This window comes from Dreissena polymorpha, chromosome 10 (assembly GCF_020536995.1).
Source record: "Dreissena polymorpha isolate Duluth1 chromosome 10, UMN_Dpol_1.0, whole genome shotgun sequence".
Classification (NCBI taxonomy): Eukaryota; Metazoa; Mollusca; class Bivalvia; order Myida; family Dreissenidae; genus Dreissena; species Dreissena polymorpha.
In genome coordinates, this window is record NC_068364.1 from 10,623,478 (window position 1) to 10,640,206 (window position 16,729).

The 16,729-nt window shown below is 35.1% G+C and overlaps 2 protein-coding genes and 1 long non-coding RNA gene across 17 annotated transcripts in view; 1 reads left to right on the forward strand and 2 right to left on the reverse strand.

Annotated features, from left to right (window-relative positions):
- Positions 1–13,236, reverse strand: part of LOC127847487 (rap1 GTPase-GDP dissociation stimulator 1-like) — a 112,189-nt gene extending 98,953 nt beyond the window's left edge. Inside the window, exon 1 of one of the 2 annotated variants that reach the window (XM_052379458.1) lies at positions 13,215–13,236. Coding sequence is in view for 1 of the 2 variants with exons in the window: in XM_052379457.1 (XP_052235417.1) it covers positions 12,733–12,736 (4 nt within the window). In the remaining variant the exon portion in view is untranslated. Of the gene's footprint in view, positions 1–12,732; positions 12,949–13,214 lie in introns of those variants that run through there. The other variant, XM_052379457.1, reaches the window with a different exon arrangement.
- LOC127847511 (uncharacterized) lies at positions 3,928–4,943 on the reverse strand. The gene is made up of 3 exons (XR_008034001.1): positions 4,886–4,943; positions 4,442–4,627; positions 3,928–4,148 (listed from the first exon to the last, which is right to left on the reverse strand). It is a non-coding gene; the product is annotated as an uncharacterized LOC127847511 (long non-coding RNA).
- Positions 12,833–16,729, forward strand: part of LOC127847484 (sorbin and SH3 domain-containing protein 1-like) — a 379,963-nt gene continuing 376,066 nt past the window's right edge. For 6 of the 14 annotated variants that reach the window (XM_052379429.1, XM_052379428.1, XM_052379432.1 and 3 more), the window contains exon 1: positions 13,149–13,369. In XM_052379429.1, the coding sequence (XP_052235389.1) occupies positions 13,277–13,369 (93 nt within the window). In that variant the 5' untranslated portion in view covers positions 13,149–13,276. Of the gene's footprint in view, positions 12,898–13,147; positions 13,370–16,729 lie in introns of those variants that run through there. The other 8 variants (XM_052379434.1, XM_052379437.1, XM_052379427.1 and 5 more) reach the window with 7 other exon arrangements.

Genomic DNA, 16,729 nt, shown 5'->3' on the forward strand with positions numbered 1-16,729 from the left:
GATGACCTTGACCTTATCCTTTCACCACTCAAAATGTGCAGCTCCATGAGATACACATGCATGCCAAATATCAAGTTGCTATCTTCAATATTGCAAAAGTTATGACCAATGCACCATACCGGGGGCATAAAAATAAGTGAAAATCTCTGACCCGGCCCCACCCCAACCCCCATAACTTTTGACCCAGGGGTGAGAACAAAATTTTGAAAAGTGCACCGTCTCACATATGCTCATAGCTACCATGTGTGTAAGTTTCAAGGTTCTATGGCTAATAGTGTAGGAGATAATAGTGGCCAGGACTGACGGACAGACAGACGGCGGAGATAACCACAATATCCCCACGCTTTTCAAAAAGCGTGGGGATAACAAGCTTGAGGTCCAGATGAAGATCGTCATCAGCTTCATAAATAGATCAACAAGCATCTGCACCACCCATTGCAACTGATGCTTAAAAGAAAAAGGAAACTTCCCTTGTCCTTTCAGAGGAACAGAGGGTTGACATTGCCGATTGGCTCAAGAACCCTATGTTGAACACCAAGACCAAAAAGAAATAAAACAAGAGGGCCAAGATGGCCCTAGTTCGCTCACCTTTTTTTACAAGGCCTGGTTCATTGCTTAGTTGAAAATTCAGTACTATAGAGCAAATTAGATTGGTTCTCTTCTGTTTACTTATGCAGTGTGAGCATATGATCAATTCTTATTATACATATAAGCTATGTAAAACCCATGTTTTAATAAGAGCGATTTTTTTTGCTGTAGTCTATCTACTTCCACGCATGGAAAGCATGCGTGTTGCAAAAGACCTTGCGCTGTAACTAAATAAAAACGTGCAACTCAGTACATGTAGTATTTTATAATGAAACATTGACATCGGAATTAATGCACACACAGGGAAAGTACACTACGCGACCCCTGATTTTTGCCTAATTTGCGAAGTCAAGGCGGGCATTTTGCTTTTTGGGTGGAAAATCACCGCGATTTCACGTGACTCGTCACTCCGACGTCGCGTGAGAGCAAGATAATCTTCGCGCTAAATCCCCTCAATGTTGTGGTGATTCGCTGCGATTCGCCGCAATTCGTCGTGATCGCAGTGACAACGATGACTCACCAATTCATGCATAGAAACCGAATCGTATCGATAACTTTATACATGTACCGTATTTTACCATGCATAGCGCGCAGTTTTTTGCCTTCAAATTTCAAAATAAAAATTCAGTGCGCGTAATACATTGACACAACGCTTTCCTGGTTGCTAAATTGCAAAAAATCCATTTCGTAATCGTAAATCTTCACAATTGCCGCCATTTTTGTTATTGCAAAAAAACTACACCCTATAATGTTATAGACTGAAGAGGCCGTTGTCGAAACAACAAATAGCGGGAAAGGTTAGGAATGAACGGGGTAGTAATAGTTTTGACAAAAATTAAAAGATGAAAAAAATGTCTTTGTTGGTGTTTTCACACTTCTTCATTGATTGTTCATTAAAAAAAATCAAGGTATATCGATCCCCGTGCGCCGCGGTATTGTTTGTTAAAGTTTTTGTTGTCATGAAAACTCGTTGATTTACAACGCAAAACGTCTTATTTGAACTGAGGCTAATTATTTCAATAATATTTCTCAACTTCGCTTTTGCTTTATTTTGATAATTTAATCCAAAGTTTAATGTTAGCATTTCCGAAAATTTGCACTCTATGTGAATTGACAGTTTGACGTTATCAAAGGAAAGCCGCTTCCTGTCTGAAGCAATAAAGCGACAAGTTTCTCGCCGACAAAATTGGCTTCCTTTGTCTAGCAATCAACATGCCGAACCAATCTTGTGTTTGTTCCTCAATGGCAATCGTCCAATTTAATATTAGCACGTGCAAAGCTCCGCCTTCGAACCTTTTGCAGAGAACGGAGGTGGAGTTCAACGGTTAATTGAGCAAGTGTTTTACGTAAGTTGAGTTCCGATTTGCCGAAATTACTAGGCCCTAAGCATTGAAACGACGAATACATTTATCAATGATTTTCCGATCTCTGCATAAATATGCTACTGTGCGAGTATACTTCGTAGGTTACAAACCAACAATAGAGATATAGACTCGTTTTATTTTCTTTCAATAGAGACAAACAAATGATATTTGTCAAATGGCTTTACGCGGATAACGCCAACTGTATGGAATTGAGCGTTCGGGTGTATTGTTTGTCTTACTATAAATACTTATAAACTAGACGCAGTGAAGGCGTGAAATACCGGATCAAACTGGATTTATTGGGGAGCATCTCTTAATGGGGAAATATTTAAGTCGATGAAAAATAAAATGGGATCCACGGACGATTTGCGTAAAATTGGACATTGAGATGTTGCGGGTCTGCAGAAGAAGATGTCATACGATGTTGTGAGCGGCAGGTAATGAAAGTGTTACACTGTTCAAATGTGAGGAATAGGTAATAGTGGTTCGAATTTAACGCGCAGGGGTCTTGAAAAAACATGCGCAGCGGCAATAAGGACATAACGGTGTTCTCGAGAGAATAATCTTAAAAATTGTCGAAAATATAGTGCTATGCAACCCATGCTCCTGATCGTATAAACGCTCCCTACTTTAAAACAAAAAATTAAGCGCCCGAAAAACTCAGATTAAATGATTGCGCAATATGAGAATGGCGGCCATTTTCGGCCAAATTTTCAGGTTTTTGGTCTTGAATTCTTTTTTTTCTCCATTTTGGCTTTAAAAAATCGCATGCGCGTTATACATGGTAGCGCGCTATACATGGTAAAATACGGTACATAACGCTTCTAATGTTCACAATTATCCGATAATCCAACATCAAAAAAATAATCTTGAACATTTATGTCGGTAAATATGTTTGAGAATTTCATTGAAACAACCATATGTCACCCTTCTCAAAAAAGTGTGTGAAATGTACGTTTTACGTACGTTTTGCGTGTGTTAAACGTGGCGGTATTGGCACTGCGTTTTTTGTGCGCTTTTTCTTACCAAGTGAGTTTTTAACAAAAACAAACAAACAAGAAAATGTGCGCTTTTTGTGGATAAATGTGCGCTTTATGTGCGTTAAACGTGTGCTTTTTATAAGTGTGTTCAATGTGCGCTTTTATGTGCGTTAAACGTGCGCTTTTTATATAAGTGCGTTTTTGACTACCATTTATGTGTGTAAAATGTGCGCTTTAAAGTGCATTAAATGTGCGCTTTTTGTGAGTTAAGTGTGCGCTTTTTTTATTTAAAAAGCTCACATTTAACTCACAAAAAGCGCAGTTATAACCCACATAAAAGCGCACATGTGTGTTAGAGTGCGCTTTTATGTGCGTTAAATGTGCGTTAAACGTGCGCTTTTTATAAGTGCGTTTTTGACTGCCATTTATGTGTGTAAAATGTGCGCTTTTAAGTGCGTTAAATGTGCGTTTTTGTGAGTTAAATGTGCGCTTTTTTATTTAAAAAGCGCACATTTAACTCACGAAAAGCGCAGTTATAACCCACATAAAAGCGCACATGTGTGTTAAATGTGCGCTTTTATGTGCGTTAAATGTGCACTTTTTAAATAAAAAAGCGCACATTTAACTCACAAAAAGCGCACATTTAACGCACGTTAAGCGCAGTTATAACCCACACAAAACGCACAATTAATGCACATGAATGGCAGCAAAAAACGCACTTACAGAAAGCACATATGTGCGTTAAAGGTGCATCTTTTGCCTTAACAGTTGATTAAATTATATGCTGTTAAAAGTTTTTTTTAATTCAGATATGCAATAAAAACCAATAATTATATAAACATATATATTTTTGTATTTTAATAATTACAAGATAATTCAATTTTATACTTTAATGTACACCAACATTTTTTAACATACATGAGTAATTAAATATCAATGGCAATTTGATGAAATAAATATAAACATAATTTGATTATAAATAAAAAAAAAATAATAGCATACTATAATAACATGTACAGTATATACACACGAACAGCTATATACATAAGAAAGATGCATATCAATCAAGGCCTTTCAGCATTTCTTTGAGGCAGCGGAGTGCAGCTCTCATCTTTCTCTCCAAGTCTGCCACCAGGCGGTCAAACTTCTTTGCAACTATTATACTGTCATGGCCTTTGCGCGATGCGTCTCGTGCATGATCTCATTTGATCAGGTCCTGAAAGATATTTTATAATGTAAGTGTTGAAAATTGCTGTTATGGTAATCTTGTTGCTATAAAAATTATAAATTTAAATCAAAACTAGTTTGTTTGCTTGTTGTTTTTGGTTGTTTATTTTGCAATTTTAAACCCCTGATCACATGTGACTTAACGCTTTTCATAAATAAATACGTTTGATAGAAAATACTGTTCGAAAATGTACCAAGATACGTGGTCTCATTTTGCTGTGTGGACTGGTCGGAAGTGTGACTCCTTTAAAATGCAATAACCAGTACCCTGTATAGTTTTACCTCTAAACAAATCCAGCTTTTCTTGGTCAAGGAGAGGGCGCGGTTTTCCCACTCCTGTTCTCCTCATGTCGGCCAGCTTGTGCAGGGTAAAACCTGGTATTCAAGTCCATACATCAGGTAGTCTCTCTTTTGCTCCTTTTTTTGGCAGGCGATGCGATGATGCACATTCTTTCCATGGGGTTTAACCTTTTAATTTAAAAGTTCTCATTTAATATGGGGGAAAAATCTGTTCATTAATGACCAAAAATAGGTATAAATAACTTTAAGATGACAATAACCATAAAATACAGCCATAATAATTCAAATGGTGTTGTTTTTCTTTTAAAATTGCATTACATTTACTCATCCATTTACATTTCCCAGTGACAATACATAAATATGAAAATGATCATAATTAATTCAATAAACTAAATAAAAAAGGAATGCAGAATTGAAAATACGAACCTGTTACAACAGACTGTTCTTCAGTATTCCAAAAATACAGGCAGTTGTTGAACCAGACCATATCACTTTATATGTCTTTAACCACCCACTTTTGATCTCCTTTATTGTTGATTTACACATTGTAGTAAATACACATTTTTTTCATCACACAATACTTCATGCTGAAAGTATTTCAAGACATTTTACACTAGAATAATAAGACTTAATTCTAGCTTAAAGTCAGTTGCTGATGCTGCTTGTTTTCAAAAAATAACTTCCTATCTGTGGTTCTCAAATAGATGGTGCCTGAACAAATCAAAAGTATATCAACACCCCTTAGTTAGGCTTAGATGGAGGACTGATAGGGACTGGCTATTCTCTTATCTGATACCATGCTGTGTCTAAGCCAAAAATTGCATAATTTGAGAAATACTGATAAGGCAGTAATTTCAACACCAAAATATTGATTGAATAATACACAGCACCCTTAACACATTATATTTAATTGTAAATATTTAAATATAACATGCTGAATGGTTTTAGCAAATAATATTAATGGTATAAATATTATTTTAATTGCCTTTAAAATGTATGTATATGGTCAATGTGGTAGACATTAATTGTATTAGGGTATAAATATCAGTATAAGAAAGTTCAAATACTTATTTATGTTGAGGAAATATAATTGATACTATCAAGCCCACATAATACTTTTGACACTTTCAATATTTTTAATTAGTTACGCACAGTCTGATTTAGGTGGAAATTTTTAGAAATGTTTGAGATTAAAACGTAAGCAATAGGTATGCATTGAAATTGTATGATAAAGTATGTAAACATTAAACTGGTTAATATGGACAACCAGTAATTATTCAAACTGCCCCTTATATTATTACAGGTAACTGAGATATATGTCTATGTTTAATCATTTGATGTAAATAAATTGTTAGAGCCTTCAACAATTTTGTTTCTTGTTCAATTTCTGTACAACATTTGCTAAACGGTTGTTAAAGACGCACTTTTTAAGAAGTGTGTTAAACATGTGTCTTTTTAGATACATCCTTTTAAAACAGATCATATGATAAAAACGCACTTATGAAATAAAAGACTAACTTATGCTTAAAAAAGACGCACATCAAAATAGAAAAACGCACTTTTGTGAGAAAAAACCCACATCTGTAAACCTTAAAACACACTTCTTAGATAAAAGACGCACTTCCTAAATAAAAGACGCACTTCTTAGATAAAAAGCACACATTTTGCTCACATCTACACTCAAAAGCGCACTTACAGATGAAGAAAACACACAAAAAACGCACTTTTTCACTAATATAACGCACTTGAATAGAAAAAACGCACAAAAAGCGCACTTATATGCATTTTTGAACACTGAAAACGCACATATTAACAAAAAACACACAATTAACGCACTTTTAAGTGCGCTAAATGTGTGTTTTGGTAAAAAGTGCGTTTTTATTTGACAAGGGCGACTACGCCATTTTTCAGAAGTGTAAAGAGTACAGCGCATAATGTGGGACACAGCTTTCATTGGACGAGCGTATTTAAATTTAGATTGATACAATACGATCTTACAAAAAAACAACGTTTTATTGCGTCATACGCCTTCATGTAAAAAACGTTTTCCTCCTGGAAATTGTGCTATTAATGCATAATATTATCAAAACATTTTTTTCACACGTAAAGCGTTGTAACAAATTAATATACAATTCAAAACAAATATACCATAAGTATAAATTTTCCATTAAATTCCCAAATGAGAATAAAAATTTATAATCCGAAACACACTTCCGATGTTTTAATGTTAACACGACGTTTACAAATGCTTTAAATATAGTCACCATGTTTATTTCCAGACAAAAGAGCGCGAAAATTATGCGGCAATGTACAAGGTCAAGGTATACGAGTGTGCAAGTATTGATTTTTTTTTTTACAAACTGCGTAGCGCAGAGAACATTGAATTCTGTTGATTTCGGTTAAATGTTTCTTTGGTATTTTTAAAACAGTTATATCGCCAACAATTTGATATTTCTTTTTAAGTCCATTCAAATCAAACACGCCGTATCCGTATCGTTACTGATAGAAGTAAAACATAATACATTTTTTTTTGTTGTGAGAGACCATCTGAGTAAAGGCCGAAAAATATATCCAAACTGTTATTTTTTGTCAATGCCCTTTGATCCACTATCGCACTTAATTGGCAGCGCCATCCTGTTGTTTCTGTGATTGTCACATCTTTTCACAGTTTGAACACGTACAAAGAGTGCCAATTAGACACTTGAACAAACACTATCACCCGCTGGACAGTACACACTAAATAATCAAATGTTGAGGGTTTTTTGTTTTTGGCGTGAAAACCCAGAGAAATGCATGTACTTAAAAATAGAACAGTAATGTATTTCCGATTTCCGGCTTATCAAGCATTGTGAATGTATGTACAAAGCTCGGAAAGTAACGCGAGTAACACGAGTTATCCGCATTGGAGCCTTAAACAGAAAATAAATAAGTATAGCATATTTTAGTCCAAATAATTAGATGTAATCTACCGATTACATTTAACCTTTAAATAAAAGTATTACTTAAACAATTTTCCGTGTCTTAAGGCGCGAATATTTTGCTTAACACTGTTAACAAAAGGGCTACACGTTATAATTCTTGATGAAATGCAAAAATAAGTATTAACATAATTAATAACGTCAATAAACACACACGGTAAGATCAAAGTTTAAATTGAAAATTTATATCGTATTTCTCGTAAATTACCAAATTATTAGTTTCGTCGAAATCAAATAACATGTAAAAAAACAAGGTATTTATAACCGACCAATGACGAAACACTATGCAACTTTCAATTTACACAGTGCTACGCTACATGTATATTGCAACAATATGGAATTTGAACAGTGGTAGTGTATTCGGGCCTGGAATATAATTGATTGTAAGTTTTAATAAACATTCTGCTAATGCAATTAGTTAAATAATGTTTACATGTTATGTTAAATAATTATTGCATGATCATTCTTCTGCGCTGTTATATTAATTTGGAGCCATTAAAGCTTCCGACATTACTTCATCACGTTCATGTCGGAACAGGAGTATTTTAGCTAATACGCCCATTGCATACAACAACAACAAAAGCTTTATTATTGCAATGTATAATGTAAGTGTATACATATATGTTACATGAACATGTGATGTAGTGTAACCCTTAATGTAAATCTCTTAAAAAGGTGAACCACGGCGGTTCACGGTGATTTGCGGTGATTCGCACTGATTGCGTAACAGCGAGATACATCGCGCGAAGGTCGCCGAGACATCACCCAAATTTTTTTGTCGCTCGGAATCACGCAATTTGTCACGTAGCATCGATTGCGGTGATGCGAGAATCGCGGCAAAAATCACGGGTCGCGTAGTGTATTGACCCATTTATAAAACTATAGAAAAAAAATGTCAATTTATGTTTAATATATGGCAGTGGATATATTTTTAAAAAGCCTAAAAGCACCAGACTCTTTTGTTTGACAAATACATTTGTAAAAAATATTACTGAGGCGGAGGGCGGGGTGGGTGGGGGGCATAGAGGAGTTACCCTTTACTGTCAATTCATAAAAATGAATAAAAGTGAAAATAAAAATAATTAAATTAAAGCATTCAACTTCAGGTGAAAAATATTACATATTTTATTTAAATGTGGTTTGCATGATAATTTAATACAATGCTTGTTGATATCAATACATATATGGTAATAAGAATGTTGTTATGTACAGGTAGCTCATGATGTGGGTAGTCATTGCAACGCTAAAATTTGGCTCCTACTTTTGTTCTTTATTGCAAACCTAGCTTTGGCTAATTGATTTTTATTCACACTTTTTACCTGTTTCAAATGCATTATTTTTCAAAATTGTTTAGGCAAACAATTCATTTACATTTTCCAAAGATTGTGCATGCACAGAAAGAAATCTCGGTCAGGTAATGTGACAAAAACAAAGGTGTAAATCTAGGCTAGTTGCAACTAGAGGTGAAATGACCATATCCCTTACTCTCATAGTATCTGTGCTCCTCAAAGTATTGTGCTTTAACATAAAACCTTTAGGAATTGCTGAAAATGTTTTCTTCAATTTTTAGAAGTTGTAATTTATTTGATGGTTATCCATGACTATTACGATGATCATTCTTATGATTCCAAGTGTTGGTTGGAAAGTAGATCATGTTTATTCCAGGGAGTTGCTATGATTTTTAATTACGTAACACACAATTATGTTAGTTTGTTTATGGATTAATAATAGCTTTCTCAAATGTTTTATATGCTGCTTATTTTTGAATAAAATGTAAAAATATTTTAAGCAAGAGTTACGTTTTTCCATTAAGTTACTTTTTTTTTTAGAACAAGCACATGCGCATAGTAACAAATCTTAGCAACCAATCAGAAGGGCCAATACTATGAGACAAATGTACATGAAACCCCTCAGTGAACTATTACAGAAATCAATATCTACTGGTACATTGCCCAGTGAGAGGAAACTAGCTAATGTAACTTGCATACTTAAGAAAGGTGACAAATGTGAACCAGGAAATTATCGTCCAGTATTTTTAACTTCTGTTGTTTGCAAAATTCTTGAGAAAATAAAACTCTATATCATTCAGCATTTGACTACCCATAATCTAATGTCAGACTGTCAATTTGGATTTCGAAAAAATAGAAATACTGTGTTACAATTGCTAGCTGTATTGGAGGACTGGACGGATCCCTAGATCAGACATGGCGAAAGACCGTAACAATTTACAGGCCAGACTGGCCTATCAGGCGAACAAATTCACAGGCCAGTAGAACTTTTCACAGGTCTCAATTGTAAGTGTTTGACCGGGGAACGCATAGAGCCATTTGTCTCGGCATGGCAAAGTAAATTCACAAAAGCGCAAACATAAGCATCAAAACTTGATTTGGGGAAATAAATTAAGCGTGTTATAAGTTTCAGTTTGTGGATATATTTACGTTTTCAACATATATACCTGAGTGTTGTCAATGTATTTAGCTAAGAATAATTAATATATTAAATAAGTTTACCTTAAAATACCCATTTCACTAACATGCCATTACAGTAAACTGTATACAGTGGCAAACATAATATAGCAGAATATGCACATGAATCTGATTAAACACAGATTCACTTGCATATAAATCGAATCATGTTTGTCTTTTTTTGTGCATTTTCAAACGATAATCCTGTAACTGTTTAGATGTATTTTTTCTCGCGAGTAGACTGCATTCCAATTCTCTTTTGAAGCAAAAATCGCCGGCCAGTAAGGCCGACGATTTTGCATTTCACTGTTGACCTTTTTAAATGTTCGTCGGCAATGGCCGACGGGCTTTCGCCATGTCTGCTAGATAATAACCTTCAAGTTGACACTATATATTTAGATTTTAGGAAGGCGTTCGACAGTGTACCACACAAGAGACTTCTGAAAAAAGTAAAAGGATATGGCATTTCAGGCTCCATTTTGAATTGGCCTACATATTTTTTATATAACTGGAAGCAAAGAGTAGTTATTGATGGACAGAAATCCAGTTGACAGAGTGTTTTGTCTGGGATTCCTCAGGGTTTTATTCTTGGGCTAGTACTTTTCATTATCTTTATCAATGATTTGCAATGATTTTGTGGTTGGCTGTTTGTGTAAGATGTTTGCAGATGATTGCAAAATTTATCAGGGTATTGAATCGATAAATGAACAACAACACCTTCAGGAAGATATTGATCAATTTTGCAAATGGAGTAAGGACTGGTTGTTAAATTTCAACATTAGCACATGTAAAATTGTGCCATACGGAAATGAGAAATTTTATTTCAACTATAACATATTGGATGGTGATGGAAATGCTCAAAATCTAACCAGAGATGATTCTGAGAAGGACCTTGGTATACTCTTCAATAACAAATCGCCTACTGAATGTTATAAGTCATGTAACTGACATTTTTATACATTTTTACTTTTTTCCATTTGTGTATATTTAGGTGACATACATCAACTGTTAAAATATTAAGTCAACCTTTTTGGTAAAAATAATGTTTTTATCAAATTTTCAAAATTGACCTAACAAACACATGTCATTTTCTGAATGTAAAAAGTAGCGTAACTGACATTTTGTTAAATTTTCAGGAGAAGCAAAAAAATGTTTTATTAAAATAATACACATTTTTCCGTATTCAAATTTTCTGATTAGTATTATAATAACACTTGAAAAACGAAACAAAACTCCAAATTGATATGCCTTTTTTAAAACAATAAAAAAATTAAGAAAGGAGCAGTTACCATAATTTCAACACTGAAATATTTTGAGCGCAAAAAATAACGTAAGTGCTCTTACTGTATTTTGGAAAATGTCTGAAAATATGCATTCCTGAACAATTCACAAAATGTCAGTTACCCTAGTTATTACATTCAGTAGACGAAATTGAATTTTGAGAGTCACATTAGTAGCACAGTTAATAAAGTCAACAGAATAATTGAGAAAATTCACCCATATGAACATATCCTTGTTTTTGACACACTACAAGTTGCTCATTAGATCTCATATGGACAATGGGGACTTGGTTTACTATCCTCACACTAAGAAATGTAAACAAATAATTGACAAGACTATTGCCAAACAGTATTATGTCCCCTACCGGCTCCACCATTGTCATATTTTTTTTAAATTTGTTGCCATAGCAACCAGAATTCTTGACGTAGGAACACAATGAAAAGACGTGCATAATCTCCATATTGTCATCTGACCATGTTTCAAGTTTCATTAAATAATATGAAGAACTTTCAAAGTTATCCCAGGATCCAGAAAAGTGTGACAGACAGACTCACAGACAGACTCAAAGACAGACGCACAGAGCGCAAACCATAAGTCCCCGCCGGTGAAACCGGTAGGGGACAAAAATGCACAGCAAAGGGCCACCAGATTAGTACCTGAAATCCGTGAACTATCATTTCAAGATCGTTTGGCTGAATTAAATCTTTCTTCAATGGACTTTTGACGGAAAAGATTCGATATGATTCAAGTATTTAAGATGAGATCATCTGTAAAATTGATGATATTGATGCTGGATAAATTTTCGATTATGCTGAAAATAGTGGGACAAGAACCATTGTTTAAAACTTGCAAAACCGAAAGCGCATTAGTCAGTTCCCCACCATTCTTTTGGACATCGCACAATCTCAGTTTGGAACAAGACATTGTGAAATGTGATACCATAAATTCGTTCAAGACTCAAATAGACAAATTATGGTTTTAAAAGCATTTTGATATATCAGAAGTGTATTAATTTTAGCAAATTTAAATAACTTGTGACATTTACAACAAACAAAATTCAGACCAGATATTAAAATTGAAGTAGTTTAAAGAGATCAACTAGCTGTAAGAGCTATTGAAAGTCCCTAGAAGACACAAAGATGACACACAAGGTAGATTACTACAGGGAGCAAAGTCTAGCCAGTATTTTGTCAAAACGTTGCTGATTTAAATCAATGCAATTTTCATTGTTATGTCCAAGAATACACATTTAACTATCGATTGACATATATCACATGCGTGTTTTTGCATTTGTTCACATTGTAAATTCGTATGTATTCATTAAGTGGGCCGACACTACGGATAGACATGCTATTAGCAATATACTCATATTGCTTGGGAACGGGCTTTTGCCTGTAAATAAGTAATATTTGGGCTATCACTTTCTTTTAAACCTAATACTAAGACATTGATGATTATGTGATTCGATAAATTGCAAGATGTTCTTGTATTGTACATGCTTTTTCTCTCTGGAAGACAGGAAAAGATAAGATAAAGATAAGATTCTCACCCATTTTCAGATAATTCGTATCAGTAACTGGTGTTAGTTTAAAATGGCAATACAGTATTAGACAAACGAACTGTCAAACCCATGCTTAGGCAGCCATGACACCGGATGTATAAAAGCGGTGTTGGCAACAGCAGATATTCTATTAATAAGTCTTCTTGATAAAATGTACATATTGTAGCGCTTTAGATAAGTGTCATATGCAATCATTTCGATATCAGTTAGTGTTGATATATAAAAATATTACAAATCAGTTAAATGAATACAAGAGGATCCGCTTTAACCGTTGCGAATGTCATAGTAAACCAGATCGAAATTGGGTCATATACGAACGTAGTATTTACATTTGTAATGAAGACAAAATTCACATCAATATCAATCAGTTTCAATAATTTGTGTTGGTAAATAGCATAAATACGTGTTCATATGCAGAAAGTCGCTATAGTTTGCCTCGCTAATATATTAATGTCGGAAATAATATCCACCCTTGTTTTTAAACTCCTTTCAGTCAACCAGGTGTATTTGATGGCGGTACAGTTGATTGAGGATGGCATTTAAAGTGACACTTAAAGGAGGTTTACCCTGGGGATTTCGAATCCAGGGAGGGAGGGAATTTAATAAACCGATAAGGATCGCAAAGGTTAGTTAAATTTTAACGATTGTAGTGATCATACCCTATGTTGCAATATAATTATATCAATAGTGTTTGGTATTTATTTTTGGAAATAATAAGCATATCTATACTAATAAAATTAAAGGGGCCTTTTCTCAGATTTTGGCAAGTATCGAAGCTTAAATGCTTTATATTGATAAATTTAAACATTGTACCTAACATCTCTAGTTAAAAAAGCAAGAATACAATTAAAAAAGAAAAAAAAAGGAACTCAACAGGGCTCGAACCACTGACCCCATGAGTCCTGGAGTAAAAAGTCTCCTGCTTAGACCACTCGATCATCCGTGCTCATGCTATGAGCGGATGTATTTTTTACCTATATAAGCAATCCTAGTAGTTTACCAAAATATAAGGACAACAACAGAACTTTTCAAATTATTAAATCGTTTCGCATTGCAACGCTTTATAATTTTCAGGTTTTCAAATCATCAAAAGATGCATATAATCAATATTTTAGAGCATGGTAAATGTTCAGTATTACTATTTCCTCACAAATATCATAACTAAAATGAAAATTTGCGAATCTGAAACAACTCTTTTTAATGTTTGTCAATTTACCAAAACGTGAAAAGGCCCCTTTAAGGGTTGATGTCATTTTTGTTTTTATGAGCTTATCTGAGCAGAATGTGCTCATGGTGACCTTTTGTGACCACTGAGTGTCCATTGTGCATCATCAACATTTGCCTTGTTAACATTCTAGAGGCCACATTCATTGTCCTATCTTCATGAAACTTTGTTAGTAGTCCCAATGATGTATTCAAAAATGGTTTCGGATGGTTGAAAAACATCATCAATGCCACCAAGGGGTGCAAATTTTTCTTAAATGGCTATAGTAAAACTTTGTTAACACTGTAGAAGTAAAAAATGTATTGTCCAATTTTCATAAAATTTGTTCTGAATATTTATCCCCACGCTTTTTGAAAAAAAGGTGGGGATATTGTGGTGATCTCCGCCGTCCGTCCGTCCGTCCGTCTGTCCGTCCGTCCTGGCCACTATCTCCTCCTACACTAAAAGCACTAGAACCTTGAAATTTACACACATGGTAGCTATGAGCATATGTGCGACGGTGCACTATTTGGAATTTTGATCTGACCCCTGGGTCAAAAGTTATAGGGGTTGGGGTGGGGCCGCGTCAGAAATTATCACTCATTTTTTTAGGTTATTTTACATTTACTTCTTTATTTCTACACCGATTCACTTCAAATTGATACTGGACCTCACCTATGACAATACGGTCAATCTCAACCATGCATGGCCCTATTCCCAACCCTGGGGCGCCCCGCCCACATAGGCCACACCCACCAAAAATTTCCATTTACTATAATTTTTTCATTTCTACACGGATTCACTTCAAATTGATACTGAACTTTTGTTATGACATTAGGGTCAATCTCAACTATGCATGGCCCCAATCCCAACCCTGGGGCGCCCGCCCACATAGGCCACACCCACCAAAAAAATCCATTTACTATAAAAAAAATTTAGGTTATTTTACATTAACTTCTTCATTTCTACACTGATTCACTTCAAATTGATACTGAACCTCTCTTATGACAAAACGGTCAAACTCAACTATGCATGGCCCCGTTGCCAACCCTGGGGCGCCACGCCCACATAGACCACACCCGCCCAAAATTGCCTTTTACTATAATTTCTTCATTAATACACTGATTCACTTCAAATTGATACTGAACCTCTCTTATGACAATACGGTCAATCTCAACTATGCATGGCCCCATTACCAACCCTGGGGCACCCCGCCCACATAGGCCACACCCTCCCAAAATTGCCTTTTACTATAACTTCTTTATTTTTACACCCATTCACTTCTAATTGATACTGAACTTCTCTTATGACAATACAGTCAATCTCAACTATGCATGGCCCCATGATCAACCCTGGGGCGCCCTTGGGTCAAACATGCGGCGTGGGGATACGCGTCGGCCTCTGCCGCGCCATTTCTAGTTGTTCTTATCATGATATCTTTTATGAGTTTGAATATGGTTCCTGTCTCTTGAAAAACATGGCATTTTTACTTATATTGCTTAATCAAAACCTTGTTAATACTCTAAAAGTCACATTTATGGTCCAATCTCTATGAAACTTTGTCAGAACATTTGTTCTAATGTTGGTTTGGCTGAGTTGAAAAATGGTTATGGTTCGTCGGAAAATATGGCCACCAGGGAGGGGGGGCATTTTTCTGTATATGGCTACAGTAAAACCTTGTTAGCACTCTAAAAGTCACATGTTTGGTCCAATCTTCCTTATATGGCTATTGTAACAGCGATTTTCTTTCCCAATTGGGAAAAGAACCTGTAGCAGCCCAATTGGGAAAAAATAGCACAAATAAAACCTGAAATTGAGAAAATTCCTTACGTGAAGTCTTCAGATAGGGAAATTGTTGTATTTGGTGTTTATGCTAACAAATACTTTAAAAATGATAACTAAGTGTTGTCAAGTTGTCATAATCATATTTACTTAGGTTCAAGCCATAGAGCTGCATAGGGAAATTAACTAAATGTTGCATTTTATTTACAATTTTGTTGTTGTTGGAAGCCTTCAATTGGAATTTTTTCTGTCAAAAATTGGGAAATTTTTAGTTTTTTCCACATTTTGAAAGTGCCTTTTTCCGTTCCTTAATAATTTAAAGAAGAAAAACAAACACTAAGTAAGCCCTCGTTAACTCTCTAGAAGTCACATTTATGGTCCAATCTTTATGAAACTTGGTCAGAACATTTGTTTTAATGATAGCTAGGCTGAGTTCTAAAATGGTTATGGTTTATAAAAAAATATGGCCGTCAGGGGGTAGGGCATTTTTCCTTATGTGGCTACAGTAAAACTTTGTTAACTCTAGTTGATATTTTGGCCGTATTTGAAAAATGGTTTCAGAAACATCTCAAAAGCTGCTGAGAGTAGTTAAGTTTCCTGAAGTCTCAGGTGAGCGACCATGGTCCCCTGGTCCTCTTGTTTTTACTACATATTCACCGTAGGGACCAATGAGAGTGGTAGGTATAACAAAGCCAACAAATTGCCACAAAACCACACACTTTAAAAGGCAATAACATCACGTGAGGTCTGCATGTTTTTGCTACAGGTATTGTCTGCCTATGAATGCTCCTTCAAAGCATGTGCTCTCATTTGCTAAAATAGATTTTCTATGACAACAACGCTCAGCCTTAAGGCCGGCTTAGGCTAGTATTCCATCTATCCGCATCCATATCCGCATCCGTATCCGCAAAATCGTAATATGGACGCTATATTCCATTTAGGCCTAAAAAAAGTGTTTGTTTCCACTTACATGGCCAAAAAAATTAGGGTAGGTAGGTA